At 35.2% G+C, this 23,738-nt stretch overlaps 1 protein-coding gene across 3 annotated transcripts in view; it reads left to right on the top strand.

Moving 5' to 3' along the window:
* NETO1 (neuropilin and tolloid like 1) overlaps positions 1-23,738 on the top strand; it is a 74,866-nt gene that overhangs the window by 11,843 nt on the left and 39,285 nt on the right. For all 3 annotated transcript variants that reach the window (XM_037381531.1, XM_037381530.1, XM_037381529.1), the window contains exon 4: positions 3,320-3,568. In XM_037381531.1, coding sequence (XP_037237428.1) covers positions 3,320-3,568 — 249 coding nt within the window. The remainder of the gene's footprint in view (positions 1-3,319; positions 3,569-23,738) is intronic.

The raw sequence follows: 23,738 nt of genomic DNA, 5'->3' as shown, positions 1-23,738 counted from the left end.
ACAGAAAAAGATCTGAAAATGTGAATAGGCTTTACCTGTGAATAAGGATACCAGTGATGACCACTCCATCCCTCATTTCTGATTAGATGGCCAGATTCCAATCCAGTCTGGACTAGTTGAATATTCTGGGCTTTTTAGTTTGGTTTGGTTTTTTGTACCTACACATACACTATTATTAGTCATTATTCTGGATTTATTCTCACTGTATTTCTGTAAGTTTTACTGTGACCACACTTACGCAGACTTTGCTGCAAAAGCTGTGGCACAAGATGTGCATTTATGCAATATCTGCTTCTTTTAGCTTGTGGTTGGCAAAGAAACCCTTTTCTAAAGCCAGAGTATAAACTTGCAACAATACCTTTTTCACTAAAGGGAAGTTAAAGTTGGGAGTTTGAATTGTATGTTTTCATCCTTTATGGTTATTTCTAGGAAGATTTGAGTAATTTTGCTTCTTAGTAGTTTATTGCAAATAAAACATTTAACCTTAAAATATCATACAAGATGAAGCACAGAAGTGCATTTCAAAGCATGTGATGACAAGGTGCATGGATACACGTATAGCACCCCTTCTTCCCTTTGCCCAAACACAAAGCTTTTCTCAGGAGAGTTAGGAGAAAGGACCTCATCCTGTTTGGACTAGCTTGCAAAGCATGCTGGGACACAGGCAATACCTATACTAATACCCAGAACATTCCCAGGTCAGGAAATGTTCACTTGCCTTAAGGCTGATAGGTACCATCACACATGTACAGATAACTTTTTTCACCTTCCCAGACAAGAGTACAGAAACAAATTACTTATGTGAATGGTCCTTGACTGGTGTGAGGCAGCGCATCATGCCTAAGAATGGGGTTTGGCAGGCCAAAATGATGCCAGAAGGTGATTTTAACATTTAAGGAGTATGAACGGTTAGTGGTCCAGCCCCCAAACTCATTCCCCAGCCTTGTTTTATTTAGCAGTATTGAATAAGTAAGAGATACAGTGCTAACAAATAGTCGATGCTCCATTCTTAAAGTGGAGCAGCCCCTACACATGGGAGCATTGGGGAAAGGCAGAAACTCTTTCCTGAGCACTCCTTGAGCTGATGTGATTCCCTCTGATCCTCTAGCAAGAACTGAGCTTCACCAGGAAAAGTCTCATCTTGACTGTTGAAAAATAAATAAAAGCAGAGAAGAGTAAACTATAGCAATAATCTGATCATAAGGCTAGTTTGCAATGTGAGATTCAGAGCTACATGGATGTTGTGGAAACTGTGCAGTTTTTTCTCAGACTGAGCTTTCACCAAGTCAATAGATACCCGACTCTGCAGTCCCTAGGTGAATGATGAGTAGTTCTCAACAAATGTCTTTAAATGGAATAAGAGCATACAAACTATGATCCCAGATTGAAAGGTGCTGATTGCTTTCTTCTGTCCTAGTATTGCTTAGTTAAGTTTAAATCAATATCTGGTATAAATATGCAAAGCCAAGGGTAGAAACCTCTGAATAAAATTAATCAATGATATCTTCTAGTTATTCTGTGTTTTACTATAATCTAAAGGATCTACATTGGTATTCAAACCTCAGCAAGGGTAACATTAGTAAGGTCCTTACAAGCTTTATTACCTGCATTTAATTTTCCAAGTTTTTTTTCATACTTTCAAAGTAGTTTCACTTCCATGGACTGTGAATTTGGTGCAATTATATGTAAAGTTTTAGGGTTTGATTTTTCTATTGGATTTCTATGGGCATAACAATGTCCTGTAAGCTGGTATAAATAGCAACAAGCCAATAGTCAGTATTTCCCTAAATGTTAATTTCTTCAAACTGAGAACAGTAGATAAGGTTTCTTTCTTATGTTCAATTAAATATTTAAATTAAAAATCACCCATTTATATTAAAATTGAAAGTAAAGCTATTAAACTTTCAGATATCGTGTTTATTAACTTACTTCTTCAATGCTTCTTACAAAATGATGCTGTATTTACTTACATGAAATAGTTGTAAATGGGATCTGACTGCATGCTTTTGTGTACAGTTTGTAAGATTTACCTAACATCATCTTATTTAGTTAATTTTAAATAGTGTCCCTTCTTATGTGAGTAATGAGCTCATCCCAAAAGCTCCGATTAAAAATGTTTCAAAATATATAGAAGATGTGGGTCTGGTCGCACTAATAGTTTTCCTATTATTCCTGAGGAAAGAAATGGAAGGAGACCACTGGAGTGGCAGCAGTTTTCACGTTAAGCTTACGCACTTGGCTTGGAGTTTGATCTTGCATATTTTCATGTGAAAAGAATGGTAACTCAGGCAAAGCTCATAGCAATTTCAACATCTTCTGTGTAAAGTGTAGGACACAGTCCCATGGGAGGCACAGCAGGCAGTGAGACAACAAACCCTTGTCTTAGCAGAAGGCTTTGTCAGCAAAAGACTGTATTGCACTGTGATCTAGGCACGGAAGGCATACATTTTTTGTTACGGATAGGATTAAGTGTAGGAACAGTGCATCCCAGGGATGCTACATCTCTTAACATTTGTTGGCAAAACCATGATATTTTTTTTCCTCCTTTTAAGAGAATACTTTAGTTCAACCAGTAACTATTTTGCTTCATACAGGAGATGTGAGAGAATATTTGTTGTAGAGATCACTCTGACTGTGACTAGTGTTAGTATCTTTGAATAAAGATGTTTTTTATGTCTAATTAAGTGACCATTATAAAGGTCCTTCAAGGTTTTCATTAGAATATTGTTTGCTCTTAGTTAGACGTTATTTTTGCTTCATCCTTATCTAGTTTAAGTGACAATTCACTACACTTGTCCTTATGTTTCAAATGAGATTATAAGTAATTCTAAATATAAGCAGTTACGCTCAAGCTTGTCATTGACTGCAATATGTACAGGAACAGAATTTGTCCTTTCTATAGCACAGTTCTGATCTGTTCGTTTGTTTGTTTTTTTCATCTTTGTGAGCACTAGGTAAAAAAGTATTCTGATTAACATTCCCACCCAACAATAAGAAAACACTGGTTTTCTAGGTACAGAAGTTTCTTAGAAAAAAATTGTGTTTGAACAAATTGTTCCTAAAGTGTATTTTGCTTTACATCATAGATATCTCTCTTAATTTTGCTAAGAAGTGCTGTCTTAAGCACTTTTTAAAAGGAAAAGAATAGACAAGTAAGGTAATGGTGTAAAATGTGTAAGAATATAGATTTTCAAACAAGTTTTTATGCAAAACATTAAGATGCATACCAAAGTCATAAATTTGATTTTATTTAATTTTGGTTTAGGTTTGAGGGTTCTTGGTTTAGAAAATAATGCAATAATTTTCTTTTCATCTTTAGCTGCACCTAGACAATGCATTGAACTACACTTTGATGAAAAATATTCCATAGAGCCTTCTTGGGAATGTAAATTTGACCATATTGAAGTACGAGATGGACCTTTTGGCTTTTCCCCAATCATTGGACGTTTCTGTGGACAGCAAAATCCACCTATGATAAAATCCAGTGGCAGATTCCTATGGATTAAATTTTTTGCTGATGGTGAGCTGGAATCTATGGGGTTTTCTGCTCGGTATAATTTTACACCTGGTGAGTACAAACCATCACACTTTTTGATAGAAAAATCTTAGCATGGTAGCTTTGCTAATGATGTATAATTGTGCTGTTGAATAATATGTTTAACTGGGACTATGTTTATTATTAAGGAAAGTAATAACAGATAGGAAAATGATAGAAGGTACAGATATATCTTTTGCATAGCATAAGTAAGACTTATTCAGGGAAGAAATTTTCAGTACAGTTTTGTCCAAGATGCATATATTCAGCCTCTGCAGTTTTTAAAATAATTGTTTTCAATCTAATTCTATTGTAGAAAATAATACAGAATGTTTCATAGGAAGTTATGCATTTTATGCTTGATTGTTACCCTGTGCTGCTTTTCTTTCAAAATGATCATTGATAAAGTATTCTAATAAAAAACTGTACTTATCTCAGAAATTTCCATCATTGCTTTTCCACTTCACCAATCATATCCCAGGTGAGGAGTGGAATAGTTCTCCCTTTTTGATAAAGCAAACTATTACAAGTATTGCCAGAGGAAGTGTGAGGTTCAAATAGTAAAATATATTAAAAAAATTCCTAAAAAAGATGTTGTAACTATACAATTATTCCTTGTCACTTTTTAAACTTAGTTCACCAACTAAAACAAAATTAATAATTATACTTTCCATTAATTCCCCTCCTCACACACACTTATTAACAAAATATTGCTGATTTTAAATTTCAGTTTTAGCTGCAGCTACACTGTCTTGCCCTGCACTGCTGGATTTGACGTAGTTCTGTACCTTCTTATGTATTGGGTGATGAGTCATACCTTAATATAGCTCTCTCTAAAGCACTGTAATTATTATGTAATTTTGTCAATTAGGTCACTATTGTTTCAGCTAAATTGTTGTGTTAGGTAGAGCAATATTCTTTAGAATATCTGCTAAAATTAACAGGTCCCAAGTTGTGCTTGCTTAATTATTCCAGTAGTATCATAGGAGATAGCAGGAATATTTGAATGTTCCTCTATGCGGTTTTCTTCCCTAATGCAAGGAAAATAGTTATAAAATTACCCAGCGTATTTCACTTTTCTTTTAAGTCAAAGATACTGTCTTGCAAAGGATAAACATATTTAGAAGGTTTAAACAGCAACAGAACACAGAAGAATTTCTGTAGCAAATAACCTGATATCCATATATATGTCTATTGTAAATGCAAAGACAATGAAGTATTACTGTATCCACACATATTTGTCTGTGAACAGTGAGTTAAATGTATATCTCTCATTTACCATGGCTCTGTGGGCTTTTGCCATTTTCCTCCCACCTCCACCAAAAGTTCTTTGCTTTAGATTTCATGTCCATCTTGTTTCAAAAGGTTATGTATTATGGTTGAAAAGATGTTCATAGCACAATCTGCAGCTTATTCTGTCTAAAAAACTCTCAAGTGAAAAGCAGTTTCAAGGACTATGTTTTATCTTCGTTCTTTTTCTACTGATGTAAGGTGAAATTCTGCACAGAGATCAATGCTGGTAAATTGTTATAGCAGCATAAATTATTCCGGACTTCAAATGGAATAGCTATGTCTTTTCTTTTTTCTTTCTTTCCTTTTTTTTTTTTCCTCCTCTTTTCCTCCATGGATTTCAATAGGAAGCGCTATAAATGATAGAAGTTTTCTAGGAATATTGGCCAAACTGAGAATAAGATTAAACCGACAAGTGCAAAACAGCACTGCTGCCTCCTTGATCACCATAACAGGAAGCAGTTCTCATTCCGCTTGGTTACTTTACCAGTTATTTATTTTTTAGGCATGGATAAGGCTTGACATTTTGAGATCAGTTGTCCAAATGCAAGCAGTGGGAGGGGTCACTGTCAACTTATCAAAAAGAGTGATGGCTTTCAAGAGTGTATAAAAGAGTAGCATAGAGAGGAATTGCCTCCATATATTACCACTTAAACGATCTAGATCCATCTTGGGTACTGACAACTTATGAAAATAAATTATGAACAAAGGAGAGATCAGAAGAAAAAAATCAGCTTACCTGTCTTTAAAGATCCTCAAGAAAATGATCTGAGACAAAGACTTGTTTGGAAACTATTGGTGTCTAGAGCAGCTGGACACTCAGGGAAGATGAAGTTTGTTGCACCCATCACTATGGGCACAAGCAGCACACTCTGCCTAACTGCAGCCTGCATAGGAGACTTTCTCCATTACAAGGAGGTGGCAAGCACAGCAGAGCTATGTCTTTAGTACCAGCAATCTTTGATGTTCCCCACTTGTGTGGTCCCCACCCACTCCTGACATGTTGCTCGGCTGCCACTTTTGCATTTGATATCTCGATAGGGGCTCTGGATTGTTGATAAAGACAAACGTGATGTTGAATGTATGGGTGTGTGGCAAGATTTTTAAAAAAATAAGTAAGTAAATTTGACTAAATTTGAGCTGCAACTATTTATTAGTATTTGAATAGTACCTAGAGAAGTAGGCAAAGAAATTATTTACTGTGTCTCCAAGGTGTACAAAAACAGTTAGCTGGATGAAGTTGAAAACAATATCAGTTAGGGTATCAGGAAAAATACTCCAATTAAGATCTATTAGTCTGTGTAAATGGAAAGAACCCTGTCATCTGAACCATTTTAAAAGCAGTTTGGATGAAGTCCTAAAAAAAGAAATTATTTAGAACAATCCTAAGGAACAGACTAATATTTTGTAATTACTATAACTTTTCTGTTTAATGATTTCTTTGACTCCTTGGTGTTGAAATGGTTGGAATGTCATCCACCAAGGCCAAAGCCCAGTGGCACCAAGACCAAAGCCCAGTAGAGTCTCAACAGTCTCTCAACAGGTTGGGGCTCAAGGCATCTTGAAACAAACACAAATCTCTTGCCATAAACTCTGTTCCATTTAAAGAGATATTTTTTTCAGAGCACTTTTCAGCACTCTAAAAAGTGCAGTCTTGCAGAAGAAACAACTTTAATGACAAATCCAGAACTACACACAAAAACAACGTAAACACACCCAATAAGTGGAAAAACTACTGAAAATTTGGCATAAAGTTCCTTGGTAAGGGGATAATTTAGGATTTCATTTTTGTAATTTTATGAGTTATAAGGTAAAGCAAGATGTGATTGGATGAAGATGTACGTATGGTGTAAGGATCAACTACTTTGCGTATCAAAACTCTGTGTTAAGGGGAGAAGTTGCCTTTTCCTTTTGTATTATTACAGCTGAATACCAGTAATAACCAGACCCAACCTGTATGTAAAATAAATTTTCAACCATATTGTACATGAAAGTTTAGAAGAAAAATAAAACATATTTACTCTTTATGTACTATTTTAATTTATTTTTTTATTGTTAAATGCTAATGAACTGCACCATTTCTAAATGGAACTATTTGAACCTATGAAACCTTCATAGATTTATATAAGCATTTTAATGTCTTTATGCAAATCTCATATAAAAGAAATAATGTATCAGACTACAGTATTTTCAGGTTGCTCTGCTTCATTTTGAATGCAAATATGATTGATGAAGGAAAGCCACACCAGACAAGTCACATGATGAATCTTTCTTGCTCGTGTTTCAGCATTCTTTGGGCCATTGAAAGGCCTATGCTTGAAATTTCTTTTCACATCTCTGGGTCCTCAGACTCAATCTGTTACCCTCATTTTTCCTAAAATGTTATGTCTCAAGAGGATTTTTTGAAATGGTGTTGAGTCACTGTTTTGTGTAGAAAAAGTCAAGTATTACTTCAAGGGGACTTACTCTTGACAATCATTCGTTAAAATGAGTCAATTTTTTAGTGTAGACAGGGATTCAAACAGAGAGAGGATATGTTTATTTGAGCTTTCTTAGTCAGCTAGAATAATCAGATTTCTCTTTATCCTGGTCCCTGATTTTGCAGGACAGTGGCTTAAGATAGCACATCATTACTTTCAGTTCCTTCACTTAGTAGAAGCCATCTGTGTTTTTATTTAGCCTCATTAATATAAAGGTCAGTCAGTAATGTTTTCTGTTCAACTGCCTGATAATGGAAAAAGATAAAGCCCTTTATATTCTTATGTTCTGAAAAGTGGAGTGTAAACCACTGTCTAATCAGAATAACAGTACTTTTACATCCACATTGCAGTAGTACAAGTAGCTGTGGAATGTCAGAGTAATAGAATAATAACATCATTAATCTGAAGACAACAACCCAGATTCTTTCTGATTGGGGAATTTCTATATTTTATGGGCTGGTGAAAAATTTAATGTGAATTTATTAAATTAAATCACAGTTCTGAAGAATGTAGATAAGATTTTGTCAAATCATTTTGCCATCTAACGTCCATGTCTTGCCTTGTGTATATTTAAGAAAGGGGTATTTCCTAGGCATCTGGGACAGCTGAATACTTGTGGGAGCTTGCTCACTTGCTTTTCTAAATTTATTTATTTATTTTCCTGTTCTCTTCTGAACTTGGTCTGGTTGTTTCTAAGTTAACATCAGCAACAACAACTTTTAACCAACTTGTAATCCAGTTAAATTTTTTGTGAAACAATAATCTCAGAACCAAGCAAATTTGAATGAGTCAATCTTTTTCCTTAGGGATCAGAGTTGATTTGAAATTATGAGAAATTACTCATTATAACTAGTCATTTACACTTTTGAGTCAGAACCCTCTCATATTTTTTTTTTTAAATGTGATTTATTTTATTTGTTGAGATATCTACCCTCAGCACTTCAGATCATTATAAGCAGTCTTCTTGAGCTATGACATTTTAATGTCTTCATACAAGTGCACAGTCGGGCACTTCATTGCTGTTTACAATGTATTAGGGCATCTGGTCTTGTGAATGAGGAGTTTCACTGTAATGTCTAGGATGATACATTTAGATGTTACATTGAAAATCATGATCAGCTACATGAATATTGTCTTTTCAAGGGGATTTGATTTGTATTGTGCTGTTCTATAGATTCTATTAACTTACAGGAACCACAGGATTAGTCCCAGAGTATTTCAGTACAATAAATCTGAGAATGTAATGGGATAATATGTTTATTTTAAATGTCAAGTGAAAAAAAATTCCTTATGTGGAGCAAATTAGTATCTAAAAAATCTCATGGGATTCTCAGGTCCCATATTACCTCTTGTGATCACATACTTAAATTTTTCTTTCTACAATACCTGAAAGGCAACTACAGAACTCCCTGGTTTAGAAATCCCTGCAAGCTGGGAGTATCATACTACTAAAAGAAAGAATTTGAACCCTTGGTTCCTACCCTGGTGATGTTTGCTGTAAAAATAAGGGCAATAGAAAGATAAAATATAGTTTTAAGTATTCTAACATTGGAGGAAAGAGAGAAAAAAAAAAAAAAAGGAGCTGCATAAACTAGGGATATTAGAGTTGCATTTGCATTGACTGTGTATGTATATTGGAGTGAAAGGGTTTCCCAAATCATGTAGTGTTACCTCTCACACCGGGACTGCAAAGAGCCAGTTTCCAACTCATAGAGTAAATGTTTAAATCCATATCCCTCTATTGGTAGATCTTAAGAGACTTTCAGAGTTGACTTTATTTGGGCATTTTCTGCTTCAGCCGTTTTTATGGAGGACCTGTTCCAGGACACACATTATTAGGAATGTTCTTTTGATTTCTTACCTAAAATCATTCAGAGCCAGCTTATCTCTTTGCCTTCTTATACCAACATTACTTGTTAGCTTTGAAGCCTCTTTTCTCACCAGGACTATACGCCACCATGTAACGAACTTGGGATAGTAGTCATGTGTTATGTCAGTTTCCTTGTCTGCAAAAGCCAAATCCTTGTACTGTCTTTTTATGCCATAGGCTCTTTGTTTCCCCTGATATCAGTACCACCCCTCCTCTCTCCAAGAATCTCTTCTCTGTATCCATTCCACAAGTTGAACACAGACTTCTAGAGGAGGTTTACTAGGATATTGTACTGCAGTACAGGTACAAATAATTATTTTCTACCTCCACAGGAAATACTTCTCTTGGTATGTAGGTGATCTCACCAATAAAGGTGATTATGCTGTTGCATTGCTAAATATTATTTAAAGAGGAAGCACCACATTTCTCTGACAAACGTCTATCTTTTCACAAGCACCTGGGAGGAATCTTTAGCAAACTTAGATGTGCACTCAAGAATGATACTAGGGACCCAACATTTTTAGATTAATATGTTGAGTCTGGCTGAGCTCCACAACAGCACTCCCAGTGCTGTGCTTGCACTGGTGGCTGGAAAGGTGGTGGTAACACACCAGTGCCCTGACTGCTCCTGAGCAGTGCTCACACGGCATCAAGGCTGCCTCTCCAACCTCCCCCCCTCCTCTCACCAGCAGGCTGGGGGTGGGCAAGATCTTGGAAGGGGACATAGCCAGGACAGCTGACGCAAAGTGACCGATGGGATATTCCATACCATATGATATTCTGCTCAGATATAAAAGCTGAGAGAAAGGAGGAGGAAGTGGGGGCATTTATTATTTTCAGCATTTGTCTTCAGGAGTAACCACTGGGTGTACTGAATCCCCGCTTACTGGGAAGTGGCTGAACATCACCTGCTGGTGGGAAGTAGAGAAAAACGTCCTTTGTTTTTCTTCAATTATGCATGCATGACTTTTGCTATTGCTTCATTAAACTGCCTATATCTTGACCAAAAAGGGATTTTTTTTCCATCTTATTTTCTCCCTTCTCCCTGTTCTGGTGAGGAGGGGACTGGTAGAGCAGCTTGTTGGGCACCTGGTGTCCAGCCAAGGTCACCCACCACAATTAAGTTGTGTTTTTACACGACCATTGTAATTGTTCTCAAAATAGTTTATATTATTACTTGTTACAGAACAATTAAAACTAAATCTTAGAGGCAGGAGACCTTTTTCCTTCAATATGGTCCTTATGCTCTTTCCCTTAAGGATACAGTTTTGGCTTTATGCAAATACTATACTGAATTATCTTAACTTTAGGTCTGATATAGAGTGATTACTCTTTGCTTTAAACACTTGCAAAATGTGGAAAAAAACACTGAGTCCTGGGCATTCGTTTTCCCTATTAATCATTGATTTATCTGTAATGTTTATGCAGCACTTAGAAATGACAGAGCAGGGAAGATAATATGGAATTTGTACTGAACAGAAAGCCTGAGTCTTGCACAATTCTTTGGTAACAACTTGTTTACAATGAGTATTTTCACTACTAACATGCATATTCAGAATAGCACCTCCAAAATGTAAGTATCTTACTTGGTAGTTCTCATTCAAACATTTTAACACCTATTTCTTCAGGGAAAAAATGGGAAACCATGCCTTGTATGTAGTGAGTAAGGAGGTTTTGAATGCTCTTCAAAGTTGTTCCAGATCATTGGACTTCCCTATCAGGCAGATTTTCTAATAGCTTGTACTGGGATGCACTACTGGCCAATTGTTGTGGCCTCATCCTGGCAACACCGTTGTCTGTAATAGTTTGTCTTAGTGACCTTGGCAATGTGCATGTCTGCAGAGATTCTGATGACATTGAAGCAATTCTTTTTCTTTACTTATCTACTCCTTAAGCTGTTGAGTTTTCATCTTCATGTATTGTATCTACAGGTTTCCATATAGCAAATAAATCTTGACAATCACCTCAGTGCTTTTGTCTGATCAGCATGACTGTGGCCCTTGTTTAGGCAGAGAAACTATTTTTTATTCTAGCCACAGCACTGCTAGGCTGATTCTTTAGCTGTCCATATAGTAAATTAAGTTTTACATTAGATACAAACCCCATGTCTATAGCTCTTTTCAGTCACTCTTATTTGTTAATCTGATATTTGCATATGTTCAGCTTCCTGTGTTAGTTGATTTTTTATTATCTGTTCATTTAATGAAGTAATTCTCAGTTATAGCAGCAATAAGTAAGGATCTCTATTGACATATTTAGATTTCCATAACTGATTTTTTTTCCCCTTGAATAGTGCTTCTAGCTAATTCTCCTTACAGGAATGCAGAAAAACCCTTGTTAGAAAGCTCCCAGTTTTCTGTAACTAATAAAAAGTGTTCTTGCCCGATAATTAGTAGCTCTGATTCTGCCACAGTAATGTTTGGAAAAGTCAGTCATGTTCATGTTTGTAGAATTAAGTATTTTTGCAATGCTTAGCAAATTAGTAAATGTGTCAAATTCAAAATATATCCTCTCTCAGCCTTTGTTCTGTATAGTCATCAACTGCTCAACAACAGTTCATTTTCTGAGGGTAGTATTCGTATTTTTTGTAAAGACATCAATCCAGAGAGTCTCTTGCTTACCAATATTGAGGTGGATGTTACTGAATATTGTTTTGTATATTTGTAGTTCTAGTAGGTGCATGTTGTCACCTTAATACATCTTCTGTGATATTGATGGCTATGACCAATGTTGATTTGTTTACTGTCTGTTAAGAAATGCAGGCTACATAATTCATCTCAGATACCTCTTTTGAGCTTCTTTGCTGGTCAGGTCCAAAAGTAAGATCATGTTTCCATCAACACTGATAGAAATTTTGTCCTAAATATTTTGTAAATAAACTTTTCACTGGCTTGTTAGAGTATCTATGCCTTTGATCTGTTTTCTTTTTCTCTCATATTATGTAATATCAAAAAGCCTGTAATCTTTAGTATCATACTGCTCTCATGGAGTAGACAGATACTATCATGATTAGTCTTTCCCATGTAAGAAAAAGAAATACAAAGATTTCTGTGAGAGGTAGATATCATCTGTATGTAGTCAATATATGTAGCGCGAGACACAAACCTTGTGGAAAATCAAGAGCTTGCATCAAGCCTCTGAACACCTGGACTTCCTGCTATCTGTTTTTCCCCTTTCTTTCACTCTTTCTCTGTACGTTTATAACCTACCTCAAGTTAATGAAAAGCTCCTGTTACAATATATAACTATAACTTATACAGACATAAGGAGTTATGAACAAACCTCATCCCAGCAATGTTGACTGATGTTATGTATACAATAAATGCAGATATGTTATCCTAAAAATGATCATGACAAATTGAGGAAGCAAGAAGTTGAATTTTTAGGTCAATTCTTAAAAGAATCAAAACTTTAAGATATGAAAATCTATAATGAAGAGATGGATAACGGTAATAATGTGTTCATGCAAGAGTCATCTGCTTATTGTGAGTGTTGTTTAATGTTTGTGAATGATGAATAGATTAAAGGGGTTTTTCCCCATATAATATTAATTCACATTATGTAGAGATATTCCTTTAAAATCTTGTCGGTAGCATATTCTTCTGGCCAATGGTGTAAGGTTGACAAAAATTTCAGCCATCAAATACAGGATGTCACAAGTGCCTGACATACCTATTTAAAGTTTCAGAATTCGCTAGCCTCCTATGGTCTGTTTCTATAATGCCAGATGTATCACAGTATCTTGTAGATGCTTTATTAGTTTGGTTTGAAATAAATACAAAATTGTCACATAATTTTTGTCCTGCAAATCTTTGATATTATTTTTACATGCAGAATGCCACTAACCAGCTAATGTTTTTGTTTTGTTTGTGAAAGCCAGTAAATAATTTTTGTTCAATTTATGCTCAATGTGTAGGCATTTTCAATTTGCATGTTTTTTATTGTGGCAAGTCCAAATGCTAGGTGTCTGTATTTTATTCTCTGCAAAATCTGTTCATTTCACTAAGGTCTTTGAGCCAAATAAGAATAACAGCTACTATAATTTAACACTGTAATCCATCAAAAATCTCTGAAATTACTTTTTGGTATGCCCAAGAACAATTCCAAAGAACAGTTGCTTAAGCTTACTACACTCAAATGCTGCACTGACAAGCCACTAAATCTAGTCCCAATTTAGTAAAGAACGTCAGGAAGCCTACATTTAAGCATGTGCTTAAATCTGGGCAATCTTTGTGCTTGGGTACTTATTTAAAGGTAAGTGCATTTAAATATGTCCTCTACCTTTTCATCTATTGAACTAAGTAAAAATGAAATATTTATTTATTTTGGAGACCTGAACTACTATTTCTTCAAGTCTTTTTATAATTTAAAAACTAGTTTTCTACCTTTACAAAAATTATGTGGTAGATATATATTGATTGAGTGTTTGTCTATTTGATCAGTATCACCTTATATCACCTAATATAACCTTAAGCAGGCTCAACTTACTCACCAACTCCTAGTTTTCACTTGTTTTTATATTCTGTTACAGTAAGCTAAGTTTTTGTTGGAGTTACGACATCACAATTAGTGATTTGTCTGTCTTCCTGTGTTGTTCTTCCTCTAGATATCCTTGTCCCTAAAAAATCACCTTGGAATTGTCTGAAATGAAATTATTTTCTACATGTAAAAATGTATAATTTTCTTCAGCCATGCTTAGAATTGAGTTTATGCAGATACATTTTTCTGTCCAACTCTGAGTTTGTCAGTCAGGTTTCGAAGTTGTAAAAATAAGTGATACCAGTTCTGCAACCGTAAGCAATGACTAGTGGTTCTACTCCGTAGATTTTACACTTTAAAATTAAAGTGAAGTTTCCAGTAGATTTTTACTACATTCCTATGACTTAAAGTTGTGGTAGTGCATCCATTGCCAAATGGGCTTTTAAAAATAAAAATGGAGCCATGTTTAAGGATAATGTTTTGAAAGGGACAATTATTTATTGATAGGAAAAGAGGTTTGTGATTTTTTGTGTTATCATGTGTTCTTTTCTCTAAACCTGGAAATTAAGCTCCCCAAAAAATCTCCACAAACAAGAGGTACCTAGGGAAAACCAAAATGATCTTTAGTATCTTGCTTTTTGTGCAAAATCTCCTGTTCTCACTCCAGCTGATTTTGGAACTCAGTAGAATTCAGGACTGAGGAGTAGTTGCCTTTATCACATGCCTTTCCAATATCAAAGAAATTCAGATCTCTTGAGCCTGAGCTAGCTCAGCTGCAGATCTGCCAAAGAATGGTGTCCCATGCTGTATGTTGTTGGCAGCTATGACTATTGATCACTGGTTTATTTACTTTTTACTCAATTCACTTATTAAACAATCTACAGACACCTAAAAGTGCCTACATTCTCTGCTCATTTATTTTATCAATTCGTTTAGGATCAAGCATAAAGACATTTAGGTAGTGAGATGTCTGTTGAAATAATAGTTTAAGTGAAATCACTGGATTTAGGAAGATTAAAAATTAAGTAGTTTATTTTCTTTGTGGACATGGCACTGTTATCTTTCAGTTACATTATTCATATTTGTATTGTTTGCCTTTTCTTTCCCATTTAGCTAAAAAAACCCCACATACCCAAACTTGATTGTTTGCTAGAAATTACATTCCATTAATAAAAATGTAATTTTAATTTTATTACTATAAGAAATTATATTATTATATATAAGTATTTAAAATTACTTTCAATACTTGCATTTATAATTACTGAATGAAGTCTACAGGATTCCTTAACTCCTTTTGTCTTCCTACTTTTTAAAATTTTTTTGCAAATCAGTGTTGCTGCAATCCAGTGTTTATTTAACTAGTATAGTCTGATAAAAGCATCATCTACAACTTCATATAATACAGAAGAGATTTCAGATGAACAGACCAAATTCTCCTCTGGTTTAACAATGAGACTTCTGTTCATATCAGTGAAGTTGGGTGCATAGTCAGGCACGTGAGGTTTAGTCTTGTATTCAAGTTGGCCGTGGTATATCCAATCTGATTTAAGAGTGTTTTGCAATTATGTGGACATATAGTCTAATTGAGATCCTTTCATTAAAAAAGATGCAAATCATTTATAATCAAATCAGGTTAACATTACTGTTATCAAAATTACTTCTGCCCTTTGAGAGAAATTATCAAGACAGACATTTTCTATTTCTTATTAAAAATGCATGATACAAAAAATACCAGAAATATTCAAGTACACAAATGTCTTTCACAATTAGAGTGCCCTCAAGTTATTTTTGCTCTGAAGACTCTTCTCGACTATGATGAATGCCCATTGTTTACATGATCACAACATAGTCTGCAATTCACTAGGTAAATGAGTGTCTGACATTAGTGTTTCCTCAAATAGATTTGCAGAGGGGAATTTAACTTCAGTGAGACAAAATGTTTTGGTCTGTGCTACACAGTCTAAAATAGACTTTCAATTTTTGTAATTTTTTTTTTTTATGTTTAGGGTGATTAGATCTACCAAATGATAATGCCATTGAAAGCAATAAATTAATGGCAAAATTGTGAAAATTGTAAGAAAATACTTTTGATCAACACTTAAACATACTGCTTCAGAGATCATTACACATTAGGAATGCAGAAAGTTTATTTAAATACTTTGATGTCAAAAGACTACATCTAATATCCAGCAATTTCTGTTAAGAAAGATTGCTTGAGCGTTGAGTAAGACGGTTACAGAATCACCAAATATTTTCTGAGAATTCAGTTTCAAATAAACTGGTATCTGTAGCACATCCATTATTAATAATTTGTACTAGCATGACAGAAGCAGGCAGTGTGAAATGTGTTATTCTAGTCACATATAGATGACACTGAGAAGCCAGAAGATGTTGTGTAACAGGACTTACAAACATCATTTGCCAGATGTTATCTGATAGTTGAAGCTCAAGAGACAATGTTATCAAATCTGCTGGTTGCAGTATGTGGGTTAATAAAAGATTGTATGATACTGCTTCTTCTGCCCCCCCCCCCTTTCTTTTCTTTCCTGTAGCTCATTTATCAACTTTATGTGAAAATCGATATTAAAAAAGAATGCAGAAAATTATTGTTAAAATTATTTTGTTCTTTAATGCTGATTTCATTATGTGGATTAGACAGTTGGTTATTAACTGCTACCATGGGTCACATGGACTACAAAGTCCATACTGAAATTATATAAAATATAAAATAAATTTATAAGTTTGGGTGTTTTTTGATAAAATGCATACTGGCTTAGTAGTTTAAAAATCAGATTTGTGTAATTTGAGCTTCTGTAATTGCATTTGCTCTCTCCACAAGAATAATTTATATTAATATAACTGTTTGTATTCCAGAATATTGTGTATCAGTGATATTCCAATATACATATAGATCAATGATTTGCCAAGTACTTTTAAATGAAAGGTTTTATTTATATTTGATTATTTTTTTTTATATATATATATATATATATATATATATATCACTGGAGCTTTAAATGACTCTTTCAAATCAAGCTGGAAAAATTCCTGCTGTTTTACAGTCAAAAACTTGATCTGGTCAAATTAAATTTAATTATTGCCTGCTTGTTGGATTAACGGCTGACCCATACTTAAAAATCACACACAAGTGCTGTGACTGACCATCATGTTTGACCTGCTGCTGCTGCAAGTGAAAACTGTCCTGATTCCTCATTTCTTCTAAATATTACCACACCAGCAAAAGAACTGGACAATCTCTAATCAGTACCCACTTTGCTGTTCTTTCCCAGTCTGTTCAGCCAGTTAATGGCAATATTTGATTTAGCCAGTTAATGACAATATTGGATATTGAATAAAGTAGACATAAGGACTTATGAACACTCCCTTCCCAAACTGATACAATGAATGACAATGGCTTTTTCATGGTGAATGTGATGCAAAAGACCAGTTTTTATTCTCCGTATGAGACTGAGCCAGTCAATCAGTGTAGCACTCAATAAATCAGTTGCTAAATTCTGCTCAGATTGTGGGCCTAAACCTGTTTCTGTGGGAATCAATACTGAAACTGTGAGTAAATCCAGTGGAAATCAGACTGTTGCTTCAGACTGGTAGCTTTTGAATAGAGGAGAAAAACTGCAAATCTGTTAAACTGTTAAATGGAAACTATCTTTTTTTAATCTAAATTCCTCAGTTATGATAATAGAATTAAAAATTATTGATCTATACTGATTATATATAATCACTGTTTAGGGATAGCTGGATCTGGAGTTTCTGGGTGAGGAAAAGTCAGTGGTAAATGAGTTTTTAAGGACATGAATCTGACTCTTTTCAAGCTCTAGGTTACAGGTCTCCAGTTATCCACAGACCCAGTTGTTTGCAGATGTTCATGACAAACCACTTTGAGAATTTAGTGAACACAGAGCATGTGGCATAAATGATACTCAAAGAGGACTGAAGATTATTAGAAGGATCTTGTTTAAAGTAGAAGTTAAAAAGGTTGAAGATGATACCCTTTGATTTAGAATTTAGCATCCGGTTGATTTTTTTGTGTGGGCATATAGCAAAACATGGCTTAACTGCTACTAATGAACAAAAATCTTTATCCATTAGTCTAAGTGGAAACGATTTGAGGCTAGTTGGTAAGAACTGTTTGTTTTAGTCAAATACATAGTAAAACATTCTATAGGGCCATCCTCATCAAAATAATAAAAGTCCCAGCTGACCTAGTGTCTTCTTTCTAACAGATTATGTCTATGCTAGGTCAGTATTAGCAATTGATCATAGTTTGGACTGTTCTCTGGCACTTTAATTGCATGAAATTAGAGAATGATCTATTTGAACAAAAGGGAATGTCATTCTCATGAAGTTGTAAGCAATAGGAAGCAGATGGGCTGTAAGGCCAAAGACCTAGCTGTAAATCCTTACTTAACCAAAAATGTATCAAAATGTTTTCCTCCTATAATCTCAGAAGTTAAATTTCATAATACTAGAAAGAGTGGAAGGGTTATTGGTCCCTTCCCATATATTATTTATGTCCCTTAAATATCTGAATATTATCTTGTATAATAAAATGTAAAATTCACAAGTTTGTGGGTAATTTAGGTAGGAATTCACAGTTTAACACACAGAGTTATCTTCTTTCTGTAACAGTTCCTCAAAGAAAGCTGCTACCCTGTGCCGTTAAAAAAAAAGAAGAAACAAAAAAGGTGCAATAATATCTCCAGGGAAGCTCCACAGTATATTCTGTAGCTAAAGCTGAAGAAAACCCATCTTCTCATTCTGCAGAGAGGGCTTTGTACATTTGGGAAAACTACTGGGGTCAATAGCTCAGTGCTCCCTGAAAAGGCAATTGCTAGGCAGGAAACCTCCTAAAAGTAGCAGCAGCAGAAGTAAAGCTCTGGTGTCACTGAAAGCTCTACTGCTATGGATGCTAAAGGGACAGGAAAGAAGACTTATTTTTCCCACAGTTGTTTCTGGGACTTCATGTTGATATGCCTTCCTCAGCAATTCATTGAGGTATGTGGCTTTTAGAGTTTCTCTTCTTGCTCACTGAAGTGTCTGTGGTGGGCACATGTAATTACAATTAGAGTTGACAAATGTTGTTTAATGAATGAATTCCACTTTTGCTTTGATAAGTTCTAGAGCAGGGGTCCTCAAACTATGGCCCGTGGGCCAGATACGGCCCCCCAGGGTCCTCAATCCGTCCCCCGGTATTTACAGAACCCCCCTGCCTCCCCCTGCCGGGGGTTGGGTGGGGAAACCAAGCAGCCGCAGATGACTGCCTGCCACTTCATCCGCGTGCTGGCCCCCTGTTTAAAAAGTTTGAGGACCCCTGTTCTAAGGTTTTTTATTTCTTCTTCAGGAAAAGAGCATTCAGGCTCCAGTGGGGATGAAAACCTAGAATTCTCCTTTTGATCCTAAGCACCAACAGCTTTCTACTCTGGACATGGAATACATTTTAAAAACATCCTGTGACATTGGATTTTAGAATCATTCAAAGACTGTTACTGGACAGCAGTACAGCATAATTCACCCAATGACTTCCAAAAATCTAGCAGTTGTACAGTAAACTAATGAATGGGGGTTTTGTATAGGTATTTCACTTGCTTCCTCTCTAAGGATCATATTTTCTGGACTATTGTGTCTGCTTCATCTCCTTCTGGTATCTTACACATCCAGATGATAAAGCAATCAGTTGTTTTTACAAACAGAACTCAGTTCCCTTCCAGTGCTCTCTGACATGGTTATTCACTTTAGTGAAAGTCCACATGGTGCTTTGCTAAGCTGTAAGAGAAAAATATTTGGAGACAGTGCAAGAAATCTCTTGTTAAAGTGAATGGTGAACTATTCACATGTGGAACCTAGAAGAGATCTTTGAGCTTCTCATGTGAGATGCAGTTATCTTTACAAAGATGCCAATAGCATACATGCCATAGCTGGGGTAATATTAGTAGATGTAAACACTATGCTAACTTTTCTGTTTGTTTTAGTAATGTGACTTAATATGCAGTCAACTACAGATTATTCAATACTATTTGAAGTAGCACAAGTAATGTGTTCTGTTGAGTATAATAGCTGAAAAAGATGTAGCACTTCAAAAGAATTGCAAACATTGCAGTGAATATATTCATTCTGTTGAACGTTCTGAGCTAAAAGTGGGAGAAAGCATTTGTTCTATGATAAAAACCCAAAGGTTTCTTTATACCACTAGATTATTTCCACAAGTTCCCTCTGTCCTGGCAAACCCACTCTATGGACCGATACACCATGAATGGCCTCTCTGAAAAGGCTATGCAGATTGAGCACTGAATGGTATAGCAAGCAATAACCATGTATAACTGGTTTCAATCTGCAGCAGTAATGCCTAGCAACCAGTGGTGGCTAAATCCTCTGAATCATTTTTCCATATACTTCTGCCACGAACATAAAGTGTTATTTCCTTGGGTTAGGCTAGGAGTCATCTGTAACAAACGAATGACAAATAGCAAGCCTTAGCAGTACTACATTGAAATTGCGTGACTAGGCCATACTTAGTATTCACCATAATTCAGGAAAAGCTCCATAACACTTTTATGTTGCACATGTTTCTTCCTAGTCAAGTTAGAGACCGTTAGTCAATCACAGGAAGCTACTGGGATATTATCTTGGGGAGACGCATATGAGGCGCTGCCCTTGACTGATGGCTGAGTCAGCCGCACTGTGGCAGCAAGGCTGCGCAGGTCAGATAAAGTGGGCCCCTGCCCTCATTCAGTCTTGTTCCACATGCTTCTGGGCAACAGAAAGATATGAGCAGTCTCTGAAATACGCATCATAGGATCATTTTTTCCCTGTGTTTCTACACACAATGTGCTGCATAAGGGGAATATGATGCCTAATTGGAGCACGCAGCTGCTAGTGTAAATATTTAACATAATAGAAATGATCTGCCAAATAATACCACACATATCATCAAAGCTCCCAGACTTCCTCTTTCTACTCAGGAGCCTTGGTAGCACTGTTGCCCATTCTTGCTCTCTCACTAGGTCAGTTCAAAGAAGTACTTCTCACTTCTGGGGTTTAGGTGCACTTACCAAATAGTCCAAACACCATTTGAGGATGAAATCCAGGCTCTCATGAGTTCTCTTACCTTCTGACATGTTTCCTACCCATATGAAATTTAGACTGGAGAAAGAACCTACTCTAAATGGTTTACAGAGTAGACAAGGAAGGCAAGCAGGCTAAGGTCTCAAAACCTTAAAGCTCATTTGTGTACATGAAAAGAAAAATCTGGGTGTGACCTCTGTAATCATGTGGCTTGTGGCAGTGGAGTTCATTCAGGCACTTCCTGTCTGCTCAGTTTGACCAATCTTAGCAAAAAGTTAAGCAAAGACATGGATTTTCTTTCCTCATCATACTGCCTTTTCATTTCCAAATACTTGTTAAAGAAACAAGTATTACCTTTTGGTATACAAATGTCTGTCTATTGCTAACACATGCAGTATCTCATCTTAATGAGGTCGCCATAGCCGTGCAGTTTGTAAATCAGTATATTAAATACACTATAAAGATGTTTTGTTTGTGAATATGAGCTAAGAATAGTAAATGTGAGAAAAAAAGCCCTAAAAAATAATAAAAAAATAATAAAAAAATAATTTAGAAATAAAACTTCCGCAAGGCAGTTTGTGTTATTTCAACAATATAAGGAGTCTGGTAAAAGTAACCAGAGCAGGTTGACTGCATTTTTCTAAATATGATTTTACTTCACCTACTGCTCACAGCATTCATTTATAAAATTTCTTCCAAAGACAAATAGTAGCTTTAGTGTACTTTACAGTGAGTCAGATCACAAAGTTCAAGACAAAGTAGTGTTTCCTTATGCAGCTGCATCTCAAAAACAGTGTCTCAAACTTCTCTAGAGTACAAATCTTTTTTGGCTTATTTGTCTTCATATGACTTCTTGCTGATCTAATAGCAGGTAGAACTTCAAGGTGAAATAGCAAGAGTCATATTCACTTCTACATTTGCACTTACCACCTTTGAGTTCTTTCATGACTGTGCTAAGGAGTGAAAAATTTGAGAAGCATTTTTTTAGATTATAAATATGTAGACTCCAGAATAGCTGCCTCATTGCTCACAATATTGTTCTTGAAGGAAAGAACACAGAAAACAAAAAGCACATACTATTGCCAGCTATAATTATTACAGAACTCGTTTTCAAGGTGCCTAGTAAACTACAGGTTTTATTTGAAGATCCTTTGCTATATTTAATACAGGTACAGACAGATATTTAATACAGATATGGAAGTTTCAAGAAGACTACAGAGCTGAAAAAAAATAATCACAACAAATTTTATTTTTTGTTAACAAGACAATAATTTGTGCATTTTTGCATATCTATTTCACTTCATTTTGTTTTTTTTAACTTAGTACTTTCACTTTCCCCAGTGGAATAGTTAGGTTCCCTTTCTTTGTACACCTCACAAAAAATGTTTACTTTTAGAAATGCTGTTCTATTTTAGAATTGCTTAAGTGATTCTTTAAGTGTATTTTTATGCTTTTAAAATCTCTTGGTCATCATCTTCTGGTATTTTTACTGTATCATCAAATACTAGGAGGCAACCATATAAAATACCTTAGAATAATCCTGCTGTTCTGTACAGAGTTCTGCAAGCTCTGCTTTTACATAGAACTATATTTCAAGAGGACAGAACTTGTTTAGGCTCCCAGAAATCATGGTAAAAGAACCTGACTTCATAATCTTGAAAATAAATAACTGGTGTCTTGCTCAATAGTGCAATTCTCTTTACTTTTACATGAGCATTTACATGTAAAATCAGGTCTCTAGTAAGTTCTATGATGGAGAACCATGGGGATGTGTTAAAATGTCTTAAATATTGGTAGATAAAAATTGAATGTCTATAGTCATTCAAAGACAGGAAAGTGGAAAGATGTATCTACAGCTGTCTGCTCAATGAGTAAAAATGAAGCTTCCCTGTTTATCATTGGAAATATGGTTTCTACATACTGTAACTACTTGTGTATACATCTCTAAAAAAAGAAGGGTTTGTATTCACAAACAGCAAAATCTCCTTTATGTTTTAAACATCAATCCTTTGTAGTTTATGGTTTGATCATTATTTTCTCATTTATAGAAGAAAAGCAAGCAAAATACCTCAACAGTTTATCATATCTGCACCAGGATTTTGTGGTGCTTACTTCGTCTGGACTTCTGACCATACAGTAATTTCTCGTATTCTTTAATACATGTACTGTAATTCAGACATACAAAATTGTGCATAATTAAGCATAACATACCAGCTCAATCTTCCATTATTTTCAGAAGAGATATTGAAACACCTGTTTACTTAAATCAAAAGAGTGAGATTTCTACTATTTCGATCAGTACAAGCAACAAGTTTGATGCTCAGTGTAAGACAATGTCCAAATGAATGTTAGATGAAAAAGTAAAGAAACTGATAAACAGAGTGTGAGAGCTTTACCCACAAATTTGTGCACTTGCAAGAAAGAAATCCTGTAACTGTTCTGTGTGACTTAAAATTACTTTTAAGAGCCTTGTGGAATCTGTCTTTGAAAACAAGTTGAACAGGTTTGATAACTGTGGGTATTTTATTCAAAATTTGGTCTTTTAAAGTAGAATTGTAATAATACTTACCAACAGAATATCTTGTTGCTAGTAATTAGTTTGAACTTTATGTATTTTCCCTCTTTCTGTTACATACAATTTACCTGTCTTTTACAGAAATAACTGAAGTAATAGAATTTTAAACAATTTCACTTTCTGTGCAAGTGATTTACACGTGTATGCATAAGTGGGTAAATGTTTCTGTGTGGATATGCCACAGCTGGGCAACCACATAAGATGCTGCAGTTTACTTGTAAACAAAGTCATTTACTTTTTTTTTAAGAGTTGATCTAGTTAACCTAAAATTGTTTTATACTTTACAATTTTCTTTATTTCACAAGTTTTTTGAGCAATCAGGTGCCCTAACTCATTAGAATTGTCCTCCTGGTTTCGTATTTAAATTCCATGCTTGCCAGCTGCTCAGAAAAGTCAGCCTTGTTGCATATTAACAGTGAAATGAAA

The sequence above is a fragment of the Falco rusticolus genome, chromosome 3 (assembly GCF_015220075.1).
Source record: "Falco rusticolus isolate bFalRus1 chromosome 3, bFalRus1.pri, whole genome shotgun sequence".
NCBI lineage: Eukaryota > Metazoa > Chordata > Aves > Falconiformes > Falconidae > Falco > Falco rusticolus.
The sequence above is the reverse complement of the archived record's forward strand: the minus strand, read 5'-3'. Positions and strand labels throughout refer to the sequence as shown.